Source organism: Sturnira hondurensis, unplaced genomic scaffold (assembly GCF_014824575.4).
Source record: "Sturnira hondurensis isolate 20B ecotype Veracruz unplaced genomic scaffold, ASM1482457v3 Scaffold0008640, whole genome shotgun sequence".
NCBI lineage: Eukaryota > Metazoa > Chordata > Mammalia > Chiroptera > Phyllostomidae > Sturnira > Sturnira hondurensis.
Window position 1 is genome coordinate 22,178,190 of NW_028081271.1, and position 16,884 is coordinate 22,195,073.

The 16,884-nt window shown below is 53.0% G+C and overlaps 1 protein-coding gene across 8 annotated transcripts in view; it reads right to left on the reverse strand.

Moving 5' to 3' along the window:
* The window catches only part of ANK1 (ankyrin 1), a 196,100-nt gene extending 179,490 nt beyond the window's left edge, over window positions 1-16,610 (reverse strand). For 3 of the 8 annotated variants that reach the window (XM_037055451.1, XM_037055444.1, XM_037055443.1), the window contains exon 1: window positions 16,386-16,609. In XM_037055451.1, the coding sequence (XP_036911346.1) occupies window positions 16,386-16,511 (126 nt within the window). In that variant the 5' untranslated portion in view covers window positions 16,512-16,609. Of the gene's footprint in view, window positions 1-16,385 lie in introns of all 8 variants that reach the window. The other 5 variants (XM_037055452.1, XM_037055450.1, XM_037055447.1 and 2 more) reach the window with 3 other exon arrangements.
* Window positions 16,611-16,884: the final 274 nt, after the last annotated feature.

Below are 16,884 nucleotides of genomic sequence, written 5' to 3' on the forward strand. Positions count from 1 at the left end.
CTGAAAGAGGTGGTGTTTATTCTGTATTTGCAAGATGACCAGGAGCTTATTGGGTAGCCAAGGAGAGAGGGGTTTTGGATTTTATATCCCTCATTGCCAGTAGGATTAAGGTATTGGGAAGGGGATCATGGAGGGTGGGTATGGGAGCATGTCAGAAATGGCCCAGCACATATTTAGAGGTAATGAAAAAAAGGAAGCAAAGGAGGGAAGAAGATAAAGCTGAAAAGGGTGCAGTACCCTTATAAAGGGGCTTTTCTCATTCCCTCTTCCCCCCAGGAAGAAGCACAAATAATAAAATAGTAGGTGACCAAGACAGACAGATACATAGACAGACATATTCCATGATTCAAGGGGCAACCAGACCTTGCATCCAAATAGCACTCAGAAGTCTGAGGTTCAGGCCCCACTCAGTCACAGCCTTGCAGGGAGAGGGTCCCTCCTGCCACCCAGCCCTCAGTTCCTGCCTGTAGAATGAGCAGCTGGACTTGACGAACGTGCCCCAAAGGCCAGAAATGCAGGGGACAAACTAAACGTCCACCCCAGGCCACTGTGGCAGCCCGCGGGGCCCTGAACACACCTGGAGCTGCATGTGGCTCCAAAGGGCGCTGACTGGGGCAGGGAGATGAGGGCCACTTGGACCAATCTGCCCTGGGCACATTTCTTCGGGGGAGGGGAGGCACGTCAAGGGTGGTTCAGGCTTCTGTGCCCGCACAGAGCACCTTGGGAGCCTCTTCCCTCACAGAGACGTCCAGCGGGCCCTGAATCACTCACGCAGGCCCTCCACCCACAGGCAGAGGGCCACTTCCGGGCCCTGCACACTCTTCCTTATGCTGCCTTCACTCGGCGGGGGGGCCGTTTCCAAGTGGAACTAGAGCCCAAATCCCTCTTCACTTCTCCGAGTCCCTCCCACCATGTTGTGCTCCAAAACTCGTAGCTCGTAAGGACTGGAATTTCTCACTGGGGCCAGAAGAGCCAAGCCTGGAGACGTGCTCCTAGTATTTTCTTGGTCTTGGCCACTAAAAGCAGCTACGTGATTTGGAGACGTCATATTCTGTCTCTGGACACAGTTTCCCCACGAAGGGGGTGGGGTGTGAGACCTCCAAGTTCCCTTCCAAGATGCTGTGTCCTTGAGCCTATTCCAGGTCCTGGATAAGCCAGGTGAGAAAACAGAGGCATAGAGAAGTGAAGCGATTTTTCCAAGCTCACCCAGCCACTTCCCGAGGGAGTAAGGGCCTACCTCAGTTCCTAACGCTCCCATTCTAAGGCACCGGTTGTACATACGCCGCCTTTTATGTGTCTGTATGTGGGGGGACCCAAAAAACCCAGAATTCATTTACAAGAAATTGTGTATTTATTCTTACATGTTTAAACTTCGGTCACCTTCAAAGTCCTGTACTCTCCATTCGATGCAATGCACCCATTGAGACGTTTTTCCACCGCTCAGAACAGTTTTCGAACTCGTCGATTTTGATGCTTTTTAGTGCTTCTGCTGTCTTTTGTTTCACCTCTTCCACATCAGGAAAATGTTTCCCTTTGAGGAATTTTTTTCATCCAGGAAAGCAAAAGAGAAGTAGCTCTGGGCGAGATCAGGTGAATAGGGAGAGTGTGGCACGGGGATCATGCCGTTTTGGGTCAAAAACTGCTAAACACCCAGTGCAGTGTGGGCAGGTGTGCTCGTAAATCACCCACCATAAAATGGGCAAATGCATTGAAAGAATGTTCAGAGAAATTCACTGAAGCTGCACGCAGCCTCTCACAACAACACCAGCTGCTGCACTGATACAGATGGGTTCCTGGAACGCTCACCTAGTGGGGGCAGCCTGTACTACAAGGGGCCTACCCTCCAGAGGATAATTATGGGGGCTTTTGGTGCCACTCTCATATCCATCTGTCTGGCTGACCGTATGTCCATCCCTGTCTCTGTATCCACATCTGTGGTGCTGGTTCTTTTGGAGGGAATGCGTGCCTCCTCCGCCCAGGTAAGAGAGGTATTTTATCTCACAGAGTCAAAGGAACTGACACGCAGAATTCTCACCCAGGTCTAGGCTGTGTGTTAAGTGCTTTTAAAATGTTTTTCATCTCTTGCCCTTCATAGGTCCCCATTTAAGCACTTTGTCTATTTCATTTTGTTTAAAATTCATAATAGCCCCAGGAGCGGTAAGGTGAAGGTTTCCAAATCAGGCAGCTGGTACAAACCCCAGCCCCAGCTCTGAGAGAATGTATGACCTTGGGAAAGCTACTTAACCTTGCTGAGCACCCCGAGGCGCCCCCCTGTAAAGTGGGCTCTTCTCCCAGCCCCTGTGCGGGTCAGAGGTGTCCCTTGCCTTCCCTTCTCTCCCTCAGTGGAGAGAACATCAGCCACCCATGGCTGGGCCTCACTGTTTTCCAGCTGGTAGCTGGGTAGGTAGTTGATAGATGAGAAAAACAGAAAACAACACAAATTTTAATCCCCAACACCTTGCACCTGCTACCTCCTGCTTGTTATAAAAACCAGGCCTTTGGAGACAGGCAGACAAACAGTCCGAGGTTTCAGCTCCAGCCCCCGCATTTCTCCACGGGGTGAAACACGCCTAGTCTTGCTGAGTCTGACTTTGCACCCATGTGAACTGGGGAACCTGACCCCTGCCTCTCCACAGGGCTGTTAGGAGGACAGAGAAATGACCAGGGGTGGCGGGCAGAAACGCTTGGCAGTCCGAGCTCTGCGTGACTGTCCCTGCTATCCACGGGTCACCCACCGCCCTGGCCCCAAGGCTCTTCGCAGCTGGAATACCCAGGGGGGCTCATCTCCCAGATGTGACCACTGGGCAGGGTTCGAGTTCACTGAGAGCTCAGACTTGGATGTCCCCCTCACTGGGACAGTCTGTCCTTCCTCCACTTGGCCCCAGCAGAGCAGCCACTGAGGAAAACATGACAGGTTTTCGGCGCCTGAAGTTTCCACTGAACCAGCGAGCTCTGCACTCCAGGGAGGGGAGGGCCAGCGGGGCAGAGGCCGAAATGCAAGAAGCACTAAATTGGGGCACTAGCCTCTCCTGAAAGTGCTGACTCCTCAGAAACTCAGCAGGTGACAAAGGTGGGCTTTGCCCCAAATGGGCAGTTCACCTTGAAAAGGAGTCCCTACAAAGCCGGGACTCTCTGACGGAGCATGCCGTGTATCCTGCAGCAAGTTGCCTGCCCTGGGGGCCAGGGTCGCCTGGGTCTGCCTTCTAAGACAAGGCAGGAGAAAGAGCTGCTCCGGCCCCCTCCCCACTGGAGTCAAGGCCAACAAGCTCCACAGAAGGAGGCTCACCTTGTTCATGACCTTGAAAGCAACTCTGGGTGTGACAGGCCCAGTCACCTGGCACTGAAAATAGAAGGTGCCCTGCCTCCTGCCATCTCTGCTCACAGGGGGCAGACGTTGCACACGTAGAAGGAGGCACCCTATTGGTCCCAGCAGGAGGTTATAGGGTCACAGGGGTGCCCAGTTTCACAGGCCGTCTACACACACCCTCCCAAAGGACCAGAGCTGCTGACCTTGAGCTTTGTGACTGTCTAACCGCCCACATGGCCCCTGCACCTTATCAGGACATTTTCCTCTCCCTCATCTGCCCAGTGTCGCTGCTGTGAAAACAGTGCATTGGACGGGTGACTACAAAGGACCTGCACCGAACCCCATGCGGGGTGGTCTCATGCTTTTGCTAACGCTCCTGTGCCCGGCAGTCTGGTGTCCACCAGACCTGGACCACAACCCAGGACGGCCGCCTTCAGCTGGCTCTCCCTCCGGCCCAGCTTAGCCAGGGGAAGCTGGCTGGCATCTGGGAGTCACTTGGCCACGTCCGTGGCTTTGTAAATTCACACAATCACCGAGGTGCGAGTCCTCCCAGAAGAGGCTTAGAAGGCCTCTAAGCCAACCCCTTTATTTTAGAAGTAGGGAAACTGAGGCTCAAAGCAGTGTCCAGAGCTACACCACGCAGTGAAAAAAACTAGGACTGAACCCGAGCTCTCTCAGCCCAGGGTCTGCTCTTTCCCTCCACAACCGCGTGCAGTTAAGGCTCACACATCCGAGGGGCACAGTGGGAGGGAGGGGGGCTCCTACAGTCCAGATCACGCTCAGGCTTCACCATCCTGAGAAACACAGGATGATGAACTAGTTTTGTTTCCTTACTGGGTTGATAACCCTGTGTTGTCCTAGGACTTTGTCGTAAATGCCATTAACTTTAAAAGGCCTGGGAACCTCCCTGGGCCAATTCAGGGACAGCTCACCAACCCCCTTCAGGGTAGGCACCCCCTCTATAACAGCTCTGACCCAGAGTCAAGGAAGCTTCTTGGGGACAGCGGAGCAGGGCCATGAAGGGTGAGTAGGGATTAGACTGCGCCTCGGAGAGAGGGAAGAAGTGGGCGAAGGCGCAGGGCCAGCAGAGCATGGCAAACCCTGGCAGTGCGGTGGGGGCAGGAAGCAGAGGACCTCAGTGGTTGGCAGGTCCTCACAGCCAATGGGAAGCAGCTGAAAGAAAGGTCTTATGAACGGAAGGGGCGACTGTGGATATGCATTAAAAAAAAAACCCACATGACTCTTGCCACAAGATGAAGACTGGATTGGAGGGCAAGACAAGAAGTTACCACAGAATCACCAAGATACAGAATCACTAAGAATGTCTTTTCCCATCTGCCTCTTTTCAAGGTCCTGTTGTGTGTGCGGCATTATGGACATATGGGTTAAAGAGCTAAGATTTAAGCACATGGCTTGGAGTCCAGATGCCCTTCACATGCAGATCTGTTCAAGAATGAGGTCAATAGGCCGGGACACCCGTGACAAGCAAGAAGACAGTGTGAAAACAAAGATGGACCGTTTGGCTAGGGCTTTCTCTACCTGCAAGTGAACAGTGAAGCCCACCTGCTCAGGAGCGCGGCCCTAATGGGGTAGCTCCCTAGGCGTCACCCAGGGACAGCGGACAGGCACGGGTCTCTTCCACTGCGCACTCTTCAGAAGCAGAGCTGCCTCTCAGACGGAATTTCTCGTGGGTTGTTGCACCCCGGCCCTGCCCCAGGCGTCCCACGGCAGGGGCAGGACGCGTGACCTAGAATCAGTGGGGCAGCGTTCTTGTTTCAGAGCCACAGAGACGGAGCAGCTCATTCAAATGGCATTAAAGGGAATCCGCCAAAGCTCCACACCGAGGGAGACTCTCGTCTCCACAAAGTCCGTACAACCAGACAGAGGTTCCCGACTTCGAGGCTTTGTGGACTTGGGCTGCTTGACTGGAGTTTTGCCTCAGGTTCGCGTTTCTCTGCAGACCTGCCTAATTCATTTAAGAAACTGGCAGCAATGTGAGACAAGCATGCTCAACCTTGGGATGTAACCTTGACGGCCATCTCTGGAAAGGAGCTCGCTATGTTTAAATTACACACAAGGTGAGAATTTAGCTAAGTGGGCCCAGACATTCACCTTCTGAATCTTATTTAGGGTTTAAGAGGAAACCTCTGCTGTTCATATTTCTAAAACCCTTTTTTTATCCATTCAGCACTCTGGGTGCAGATGTGCGTTGCTGCCACCCGCCCCCCACCACACCCGCAGCCCATGCCTTGATTTCACAGGCTGCTCCAGGGCAGGAGGTGGGTATGAGTGGGGACGGAGGCACCGCAGCAGGGGTTATCCAGTGCTTCCTACACCTCGGGCGCTTTACACATACTAACTCATTCCATCCTTCATCCGCTCCGACAACCCTGCGTGGGTGCGTGGTAGGTATTATTCTCCCCACCTTACAAACGGCAAAACAAAGGCTCGGGGAGGCTGACTGCACACCTTGCCGAAGGTCACCCAGCTAGTAACACCGGAGCCCGGATACCAGCCCAGGACCACCTGATGCCATCTGCTTCCAAAGCCCACATCTCCTTGCGGCCACCTCGACATCAAGATGCCCTCCCGACACACTCTAAAGTCCTTTTAATTTTCTGTGATTTCCTGGTCACCTTGCCCACAGGCACACCAGAACAGCACCGGACAGGGTGGCCTAACCTCATCCAGGGATTGGGAGGCAATGTTTAAATGGAATTCTGACAGAGGAGTCGGCGTTAGTGTTTGAGGCGAGTCAGCAGACGGGATGATCTGCCGGCAGAGAAAGCACACAAATCCAGAGTACTAGAATGAGTTCAGAGAACAGCTGGGTGCGGCTCGCAGGGGAGAGAGAGAGGTGCTGGGGAAGGCAGCTGCGGGCTAGATAGGGGCGCCAAGGAAGCCAGAGTGATGAGCATGGCCCGGGACCATATTTTAAGGGCAATTAGGAAACTACTGAAGGATTTAAGGGCAAGACTGTCAAGACCTGATTTGCATTTCTGGAAGATCACGCTGGCTCAGAGTGGAGTATCAGGCCCAACACACACACATTTTCAAGTTGGTTTACAATGGGCCGCTTTGCATGCCAAGACCAGGCTGCCCAGACTTTCGGGACCACACTCCAGCTCCGCCATGAGCCAACACATTCTGTCACTCTGGGACCTGCCTGGCTCTGGTCCACATCACCTTGGACTTCCTTATTGGGGTGCAGGGAAGTCATCTCCAAATCGCAGCTTTCACCCGTGGAAGACACATCGGCAGAGAAGGGCCTGGCTGTGCTCTTTGACAGCAGGGCAGCCCCCGTCTTTCCTTTTAATTACATTACATTTTTAAATTACATTACATCTAAGTGTATTCCTGCTTTATTAGAAGCAAATTCTTGAGAACAAGTTCTCTTAAGCATCGTATTTAGTGATTGCATTAGCATTTCACCCTATGGGTGATGGTGCCAAAGTCATCTGTTTAAGAGCAGGTTACCCCTGCCTCCCTACAGGAGGCAGGGCTCTCGCCCCAGGGCTTGCCTTCCCTGCCAGCGTGAGCATCCACGGGTAAGGTTCCGTCTGGGCAGGTGCCTACTGGAAGCGATCCCTCAAAAGACTTGCAGTCTGGAAGAGCTCAGGCCCGAACTGACTGCCTCTCCGTTCCAGCATGAGCCTGACAGTTTCCCCGATATTTAAGAGCGCATCTATCAGCTCACTCCCTCTATCAAGTGGAAGCCCCAGGAAGCTACCTAACAATATATTCTCCAAAAAGGACTTATTAGTTTCTTCCTAACCTGCTCCCCCTCCTCTTTCCTAGGTGAAAGGCACGCCCAACTAACTACTCAACACCAAGTCAGAAATGAGGTTTCATAGACATTTAATCACACACACACGCAAATATGTTAACATATGTCAAAATGAAGCTTTCGGCATCATCCTTGACTACTTACTGGCACATACTGTGTTACCCACGAAGACCAACCTTCTCAGGCGCCCAGTCATCTCCGGTTTGTCACATGCTGTCCATCCCCACCAGCCACTCCAGCTCACACCAGCCTATCCCTCGGCTGGGTTACCATCCGTCAGCATAACAGGTGCCCAGCTCATCACAGCACTACCCCACCCAGCCCATCTCTGCACCGAAGGCACAGTAACCTTCAGACCTCCACCTGGAGCCCCTCAGGGCTGCCTCTGCCCTTCAGACCCAGGTGGGCCACAGGGTCGCCTCCCTCTCCAGCCTCCTTATGCTCTCCCTCACTCTGCTCCCCCTGCTCCTGCTCGTAAGCCCACCGTTTTAGACCACCTCCTCCTCCACATCTGTGCTCTCCTCTACACCTGCTCTTGCCTCATCTGACCATCCTGCCCCTCATTCACCAGGCTGACCCCTAGCTGTCCATGAAGACCCAGCCTCTACCCCGGAAGACCCCTAGCCCACCCCCTTCCAAGTTTCCTTCCCCCATAGGTATGGTTGCAGTGTTAAAGTCAGTTCTTAACTTGCCCACTTCCTTTGGGGAATTGGATACAGAGTAAATAATAAGTGAATGCAACCCTCCACTTTCTCACCTCCTTCCTGCATCTCCTGGTTTGATTCTCCCTTAGTCTTCCCACATTCCATCAACCTGTTCTTGTCAGTCTGCTAACACAGAAGCTCTCCAGTGAGCTCTAAGCAAGCTCCATGGAGGGGGGGGGGCGCTGGCCTGCCCACCAGAGTGTCAGATTCTGCAGTGGGAGATGGGGCAGGTCTGCTTCTAACAAGTCCCACCCCCCAGCAGGTGGTTGTGACACTAGCAAACCTGAGAGGCCACCAGGACTATCACTCCCTTCCTCTTTTCCCGTGCATCCCACCTTGTGTATTTGGGGCTGTCTCTTCCATCTCAGAGTTGGGTTTAGGAGTCATGGCCAGTCCATCATTAGGCACCTCCTTCCCTTTTCCTTTAGTGCTTCTTCTCACTCCATCCCCTTCTCTCCCAATTCTACTCCAATGATATTCTGTGCCTTCTAATCTCCTGTGCCTGTTTTCTCCCTGACTGCACTCCTCTTGGTGGTCATTACTTAGCCCACTTGACTTCTTGAGGGCAGAAAATGAAATCACAGGGATCCTGGGAATGGATGTAAGAACTCCGGTCAAGGACTATGCTGTGCTCATCTTCTCCTCCTACCTGCCCCTAACACACCCCAGCCAAGGTCAGCTCCCGGCAAGGGGTTCCTCTGTGTGCCAAGCAAAAATCCCCGAGATGCCCTGGCTGATGTGGCTTGAGGGACTGAGTGCTGGCCTTCGAACCAAAGTGTTGCTGGTTCAATTCCCAGCCAGAGCACATGCCTGGGTTGCGGGCCAGGTCCCCAGTGGTGTGTGTGCGAGAGGCAACCACACATTGATGTTTCTCTCCCTCTCTTTCTCCATCCCTTCTCCTCTCTCTAAAAATAAATAAATAAAATCTTTTTAAAAATCCCAGGGAGGAGGAAAGAACAGATGACAATGGCAGAAACATTGTCACTTGGTATCTGCACGTGTAATGCAGCACATTATTAAACAATTATACAGAAGAGATGCAGTGGTAGGTAGAGAAATCTCCAGAACAGAAAGTAAGGAGGAAATAGCCACTTTGTGAGGCAGGGGAGCTGGAGACAGAGCAGGTAACCCCAACAACTCGGTTTTCAGTGGCTCTTTGATCTGGACCCTTGTGGTCCTTTCATAAGGACCCAGATGCCTGGACAAGGTCCTTACCATCACATGGGTCGGTCCTGAGACCTACAGAGGAGTCTTTGGATACCTCTGTTCCCACCGGAATCCAGACTGCAGCACTTCTGTCCTGAGCCCAAATCACCTGCCTGCACCGTCGCCTAGGAGTACTTCCGCCTCTGAGAGCTTTTCCCCCAGTCTGCAAGTCCTCCACAAGAAGGCAGGGAAATAGAGCATCAGTTCAGACTCCCCTCTCAGTGCCTGGAATAGCCTTGAATCTCCTGGGGGCCAACAAATGCCCGAGAAGGCAGGCTAGTGCAGAGGTCCGTGAATAAGCTTTGAAGTCAGCTGGCTCTGGGTTTAAGCCCAGCTCTGTCCTCATTTGACCCGCCGGATGGTTGTTTGGAGGATCCAGTGAGGTAATGGCTCCGGGGCGCGCAAGCTCTCCATAAACACACACCCCCACCTTCGGTAAGCAGAGGAGGTTGCTCTGCAGCTATCACTGTCAATGATACTCTGAAATGGGTAAAAATGCAATATTAACTGGAACTGTATTAGCACCTTAGCAAAAACTCGGAGAAATTCTCTCTGAGGGGAAGCACCCAGTCACGTGGGAAGCAGGTAAGAAAACAAAGCTATTAAAACACTGGCTGGCCATGACATCCCAGCTTTCGAGCTGAGTGCCCACAGCATGAGTTCTCCTTCATCGAAGGTGTGTCAGGCTTGCACTCCTAAGGTGCGCCGATGCTCCCTGGAGGAGTCTGATGGCCCGTCATTGGGTGTTCCAAACCTGGATGGCCCACACCCGGACCTGCTGGCCACAGCCCTCACAGGGATGGCATTCTTGGAACATGTAGGGACCACTTCCATGTCCTACTTCGGATAATACAGCAATTGCCAGGCAAGGCTTTAACATAGTCCACTTCGAACCAAAGTGTCACTGGTTCGATTCCCAGCCAGAGCACATGCCTGGGTTGCAGGCCAGGTCCCCAACCTGGGGTGGTGTGTGTGCGAGAGGCAACCACACATTGATGTTTCTCTCCCTCTCTTTCTCCTCCCCTTCTCCTCTCTCTAAAAATAAATAAATAAAATATTTTTTAAAATCCCAGGGAGGAGGAAAGAACAGATGACAATGGCAGAAACATTGTCACTTGGTATCTGCACATGTAATGCAGCACGTTATTAAACAATTATATGGAAGAGATGCTGATGCAGTGGTAGGTAGAGAAATCTCCAGAACAGAAAGTAAGGAGGAAATAGCTCATGTTGTAGGAAATAGTTCAAAGTTGTAGCCCACATAGATAACTGAGCCTATGATAATAAATCTTATCAAGATAGAAAACTCATTCTTTTCCTGAAAATAAAATGAAGATATGGTTGAAAGCACCCTTCTCGCATTTGCCAGCACCAAAGTAATATCGTGCACCCCCCACCCCCAACCCCCCAGGCAGGCACCCCGCGCTCCCGCTACCGTGGAAAGTTGGGTGTGAGCTTTGTCTGACATTGCATCTATTAGAGAGGATAAGTTAGTTCACAGACACGTCATTAACGATAAGCTCGGAAACACATGGGAGTTTAAATTTTACAGGGCATACCCCCATTCGATTCTCATCCCTGTTTTCCAGATGCACAAACTGAGGCTCAGAGGAGTTCAGAGGCTTGCTCACCACCTGGAGCTGAGAAATGCAAGAGCTGGGACTGGAACCCAGGCATCGACTCCTCGCCTAATGCCCTGTAAGAGGCAGACTTTTGAGCTGCTTTTTGAGAACCAAAAATAGAGATATAGAGCCGAGCAAACCTTACTTGCCTTTTTACAAAACCCTAACATGGATGACGATAGACTTTGCTTTGATCAGGATAATTCAGAAAAAGAAACAGATCCACTTGGTTCTAATTCTAAGAACCAAGTCTTCCAACATCAAATAGAAAGTCTGGGGAAAAAAATCTGAACCTGTTAAATGTAGCTTCTGAATCAATGCGAGCCGTATTATTTACTGGGTGGTTATACAAAGACTCAGGCTTTGGCTTCAGGGAGCTCACAATCCAGAAGGGGTGAAACAAGAATGAGGGTCACGCACACACACACACACACACACACACACCCCAGAACAAATGACAGGTCCCCGTGAGGAGAGTGCAGGGAGATGGTGGGGAGTGAGGTGGAGCATTCAGGAGAGTTTCTTGAAGAAGAGAGTGATGGGCTGTGACACTGATGGAGGAATAAATGGAGAGCAGATCAGCCTTACAAAGGCAGGATGGAGGTAAAGCCTGGGGATGAGTTAACATGTGTGAGAAGTGCCCAGCACACAGTGCCTACTCCCGACCGCTTGCTCATTTTTATTGGAAGAGGGAGGACTGAGGCTTTCGACTGGGGTTTAAAAAAAAGCATTGCTACACTGAGAGGAGACAGGCAGAACCAGGGAGCAAGCAGTTTGCTGGGGTGAAAAGAGAAGAGAGCGGTCCTAGAGGCTGGCTTTAGGCCCCCTTTACGAGGAGGTCACTTCCTTCAGGCTCTGAATTACAGCGGCTGCCCCACCTACTTCAGACAGGGGCTGTGGGAAGCGAATAATGTGCAAACCATATAGTTCTGGACGTAACTGAGGGTGTAACATCTCTGCCCTCGAAAACCCCCTTTCCTGGTCCAGCGGATGGTTGGGGGGTGATGGAATCACCCTGGGAACAGCCCCCGCAGCACTGCCGCTGCAGCAGCCAGGGAGGTGCTGGGCTAGAAGGCGGATGTAGAGCAGGCTTGGAATACCCGACATCTCCAGCCACTGCAAGCACCTCCCAGATCTCGAGAGGGGCAGGGCCACTTCGACTTTGGGGGGCTCCCAAGGTACTGAAATAAGAAGAGAAGCCAAAGCAGGGTTATCAAAGTTGTGGTGTATTTTAAAAGCTTGCAACTAATACATTAACACGTTTAGTAATGAACACACAATGCAACAGAATCATACTATTCATAAGCCAAAGAGAGACTTACTCTATGAATATCAATTCATGTTGCATGTCATTTAGCAATAAGGCCTGGGTTTAAAGACGTGCGATGAACATCATTCGCTTTTGATCTTGTCAGTGATCTCTTAGATTAAATATATAAACTCCTTTGGAGACAACAGCAGAAGTGTAAATTTGAGGCGCTTTACAAACGGGCGATGTGGGCCCATATAACCCCCCATCTACCATCCTGGTGACAAGCCCGGCCCCACCACTGCGGTCTCTCACGGAGGTACCCCCAAATCTCCTCTGCAGTTCCAATCACTGGCTCCACCAAAGACATCTCTGCAGTCCAGGAGCAGGGCCTGGCCCAGCTGTGCGAGGGAGGCCGAAGGCCCTCCCAGGAGTGCGGCACAGACTGGAAAGGCTGGGGGCGCTGCCCGCCTGGCAAAGGGTGATGCTCACTTTCCACTCCTGGGCTTGCGTTTTCGTTTCTGCGCCCTCCTCTGCTTGGCTCCTTGGGGCCCTGTGCAAACACTGCCGTTGTTCCAAGTGGCTGAAAACACTTGGATCGACATTTAGTGCAGCAGAGACCCTGCAAGGAACTAACTACCTGCTCTGTGGTAAAATTCACTGCACCAAAAAATTAGGTGGTTCTGCTGCCTGCCTACAAACTTCTATTGTATTGCAAATGATCAGAAAACAAGGCAATAACAGGCTCTCTTCAGATGCCTCACAAAGATAGCCAGTCAAAGACAGTATTGCTCACCTGCACACATGCCTGTGCCCAGGACCACATGCAGGCAAGCAGAGACAAACATATGGATCCACTCATCTGACACTCATTCCACACACATTCATTTATTGCATGTCCACTGTCCATCAGGCACTGAGCTAGGTATGGCATACACAGCTATGAATAGGGCAAGATCTTTTCCTTCACCAGCATCAGAAGGTGAAGTCAGTGGAGAGAGCAAGAGACAAAGAGATGAGCTCAGAATACTACCGGGGGACTTCACCGGTACTGCAGGTAGCAGGATTAGTGTAACCCCTCAAAGCAGGGCTGAGATGCCAGCCCCCTTCCTTCCCTCTCTGTCTCCCTCACCTCTTCATCCTCTCCTCCTTCCCTTAATTCTACCCCTCTTCCTCCCATTCCAGCCTCAGCCTCACTTTCTCCTCAACCTCCCTCTCATCCTCTCCTAACCTCAAGCTTCTGGGTAAACATAAAAAGCACACACATTCTCATGCCCAAGGCTTTCTCAGCCCTAGAAAGCTCCCGTTCTTAATGCAAATGCCTGCTTTACTCATGCTTGGCAATTTGTTCATTTCCATCCAACCCTTCAGAAGCAAGGGGGCTTATTAGTAAATGTCATAAATACTAGAGTTTAGTCTTTTTTAAAAAGCTGCACTCCACCAGCAAACATCAGGCGAGGATGTGTGCTGCACAAACAGAAAACTGAATGAGGCCCCAGATGAATGCAGGCATTTTCGGAGCCCCAGAGTCTCCACGCAGCTCCCTGTGTCAAGGTGGTTTCTGTCGGTGTCAGTCAGTGCGTCACAACATCAGCACCATCCCCCGATGCACAGTACCCCTTAGCAAGCGCCTTCCCACACAACATCCTCAGCTGTAAAACTGCAACCGCCGCTGAAGTTACAACCGTGATTGTTCCTACAACCGGGGAGGGATGCAGTTCTGCTCAGTCAGTCCCCATTAAGCTGGCTGCCCATAGGAAAACCACCTTTCCTTTCAGTAAATCCAGAATGCTCATTGTGTGGCTCTATAGTCATAGGAATTGCCAATTCACTGGAATAAGATGTTTATTTGCATGTCTGAGGTTCTTTCTTCAGGCTGATGTAAGGACGGTTCCACAGCACCCCCATAGTCTGTGGCCAGCTGTAAAGTCCTCAGCTGCTTGATTGCAATATACTTTGCCTTGAAAAATTACTTCACTTGTGAAAAATGGTCTGAGACCTCACCTTACGTGAACCTTCAGTTGAGTCCCCTCCCCCGCTGTCACCTGCTCAACCAGCCCCTGCATGAGCTTCTCCACCTGCCCTCAGGAGCCCTCTCCATATTTCTCTGCTGCCGCACCTTTCTCCCCAGGGCCTTCCATCTTCTTGTGATTTTGTATTTTGCTGTAAATTTTAACTTCATTCTGAGATGGCTCTCAAGGCCATGCCAATGGCCAAGAGAACTCACAGTCAGTATGAAATACATATGGAGGACCCCCACACCTCATCCTGTGCCATACACCCCCTTACCCAAAGAATCAGCTCTAACAGTTTATGACATTGCTATCCCTTTGAATTAAGATTTTCTTATTCTTGTTGGATCAACCATAGCACACAGGACACTGCATAAAATAATGAAAATCTGTATGGAAGATTTTTGAATGCTCACTGACGCAGTATGCTGTGACCAGTTAGTAAAACAACATAACCAACTCAGGGGGAGGGGAATGTATCATCATCTCGCACTGAAAATGGAAAGAAACTGGACTAACAATGTAAATAATGTAAAGGTTAAGATCCAAGGAGGGAAGAAGAATATTGAAATTGCACTTCCGTGTGTGTGTTTTACATACAGTCAAGATTTGGAGTTATGTTAAAGAGTGTTTCGTAGAATGAAAAGAAATCAAAGAAAAAAGATAGAAGAGGGTTTGGTTGTTGGGTGTGTGTGTTTTTTTTTTTTTTACTATTGCTCAAAAAATATTTATGGCATCAAGAACATCAAAGAAGAAGCTTGAGAGGAAGAAGTAGGGTAAAAGCACGGAGTGAGCAGTTTGAGAGAGAGGATCGGCTTGGCTCCCAAGGCAATAGCAGGGATGGAAATAGAGAGCACCCTAGCAAGACGTCGAGTTCATGCCAGGAAAGCGGGTGAACGCATCGGATACACCCGGCCTTCCACCGGCCTGCCTCACAGGGTGGGCTCAGGCATTCAGACCCCAACAGCAGGACTGGGTGAGGTTCTCTGTCAGTGGCACCAACCCAAACTCTGATTCACCGCCGGTAAGGGGAAGGCCTCTTTTTTTTTTTTTTTTTTGGTGCCGCTAAAGGGGTGGTACTTTTGTGAAACTACTATTTACGCACGAGATGGCAATCCCTCGAGGGAGGAGGGGCTGTCTTTTGAAGGGGCAGGGGAATGCCTAGAGTGCATGGTGACTTCGGTCATCATTGGAGAACTCTCTGCCCCTGGGTCTCCTCTCTAGGAAGAGGCTGGATGTGGGTCCTGTTGACCAGCTGGTGGGTGGAGTGGGACCCGCAGGCAGCCTGTTCCCCACACCCTGCTGTCAACCACGGGCTCCCAACTTCTTTCTCAGGGCGACACAATCTCAGAAAAAAAAAACGTTTCATTCTCAGCCAAGACCAATGCCTCTGCCCTGGAGCCCGGGGGACCCTACTCCCTGGCCAGAAGGCTTGCAGGCCGCGCCTCCACATTGACCCCCGCAGGTGAAAATGGCTTTCCTGAAGCTGGAGTTCAGCACCATCTCCAGTTCCCAGAAGCGCACCCGAGTACTCCAGGCCTCCTCCGTCAGGGAGGGTGGGGGTAGTTCTAAAACACCTCTTGGCTGGAGCCCTCTACCCAGGTAACTGCCCTTTTCCCTTCAAAATCAAAGGCGTTTCCAACCAAACGGTGCTTCTCGCCAAAGGTGTTTCTAAAGGCGCTTTAAATCAGTGGCAGGAAGACCCCAGACCCGAAGGGAAAGCGCTGGGCACAACCACGGTTCTGCTAAGAAGTCCGGGTCATTGCGGGGGCAGAGCTCCTCTCATTCCGCCGCGGGAAGGCAGACCTGTCCTCGGACCAGGCCTCGGGCCGGGCTGCACGCACCCGCCCGCCTTCCAGAGGCCGCTCATCTTAAGTACCCAAAGAGAAGACACTGCCAAGTGCCCGGGGTCATGCCTTTCTGTCGCCGTCCCAGGGCGTTAGGGAAGGCGCTTCCTGGGAGCGAAGAGGGACAGGGAAGGACAGGAGTCCCCCTTGTTCAGAGCCCGGGGAACGATGCCCTCCGCGCCGGTGAGCCGGCCACCGAGGCAGGCGCTGAGCAGAGAAGCCTCCCGAGCCCGGAGTCGCCTTCACCCAAACCAGCGCCCCTGGAAATCCACAGAGGCAGCGAGCCGGAGCGGGGCAGCCCACCCAACCCGCGGGCCGCGGCGAGGCAGGAAAAGTTCCTCCGGGAGCGGCGCGGGCCTGCGGGCGTCTGTCCGAGGTGCTGAAAGGTCCCCGCGGGCCGCGGGCGGGCGGGCTTCGGCGCGCCCCCAGCCTCCCGGCCTCCGCTCCGCCCGGCCGGCCGCCCGCCGCGTCCCCTCCCCGCCGCGCCGAAGCCCCGTCCTCTCCTGTCCCCGCGCCCCGCGCTCTCCACACTCCGGCGGCCCCAACTCCGCCGGCGCCCGGCCCCGCGCCCCCGCCGCGCTCCCGGGTCTGGCGGGCAGCCCCCTCCAGGGCGCCGCTGCCGCCCGGCTGTCGCCGCCGCCCCCTTCTTACCTTCTTCTTTCGGTCACGCGAGCGGTTCCTCCGCTTCCTGTTGGATTCCTCCTTCTCCTTCTGCTCCTGGAGGGCCTGCGCCTCAATGTCTTTGATTTTCTTAAGCTGTTTGGCCGCTTGAGCCATGGCGGGTCACGGTGCTCCGGTCGCTGCCTTCCGGACCCCGCACGCTTGGCGATCCAGGTGGCGACACCCCCCCGAGGAGGAGAGAGGAGGCTCCGCTCCGCGAGGGGGGGCTGCTTTCCCCGCCGCGGGAAGGATGCGGCCGTGTCCGCGGGGGAGGCGGCGGCGAGCCGCGCGGAGGGCTAGGCGCGCCCGGCTGCCCGCGGCCCCGGGATGGCGCCTCCCGCCGCGGCCGGAGCTCGCTCGCCGGCTCCCGGGACGGGCTCTGGGCTCGGGCCCGCCGCCTCCTCCCCTGTCCCTCCCTCCTCCCTCTCCTGCGGCGGCGGCGGCGCCGCGGGGGGCGGGGGCGGGGAGGCGGCTCGTACTGCGGCGGGCG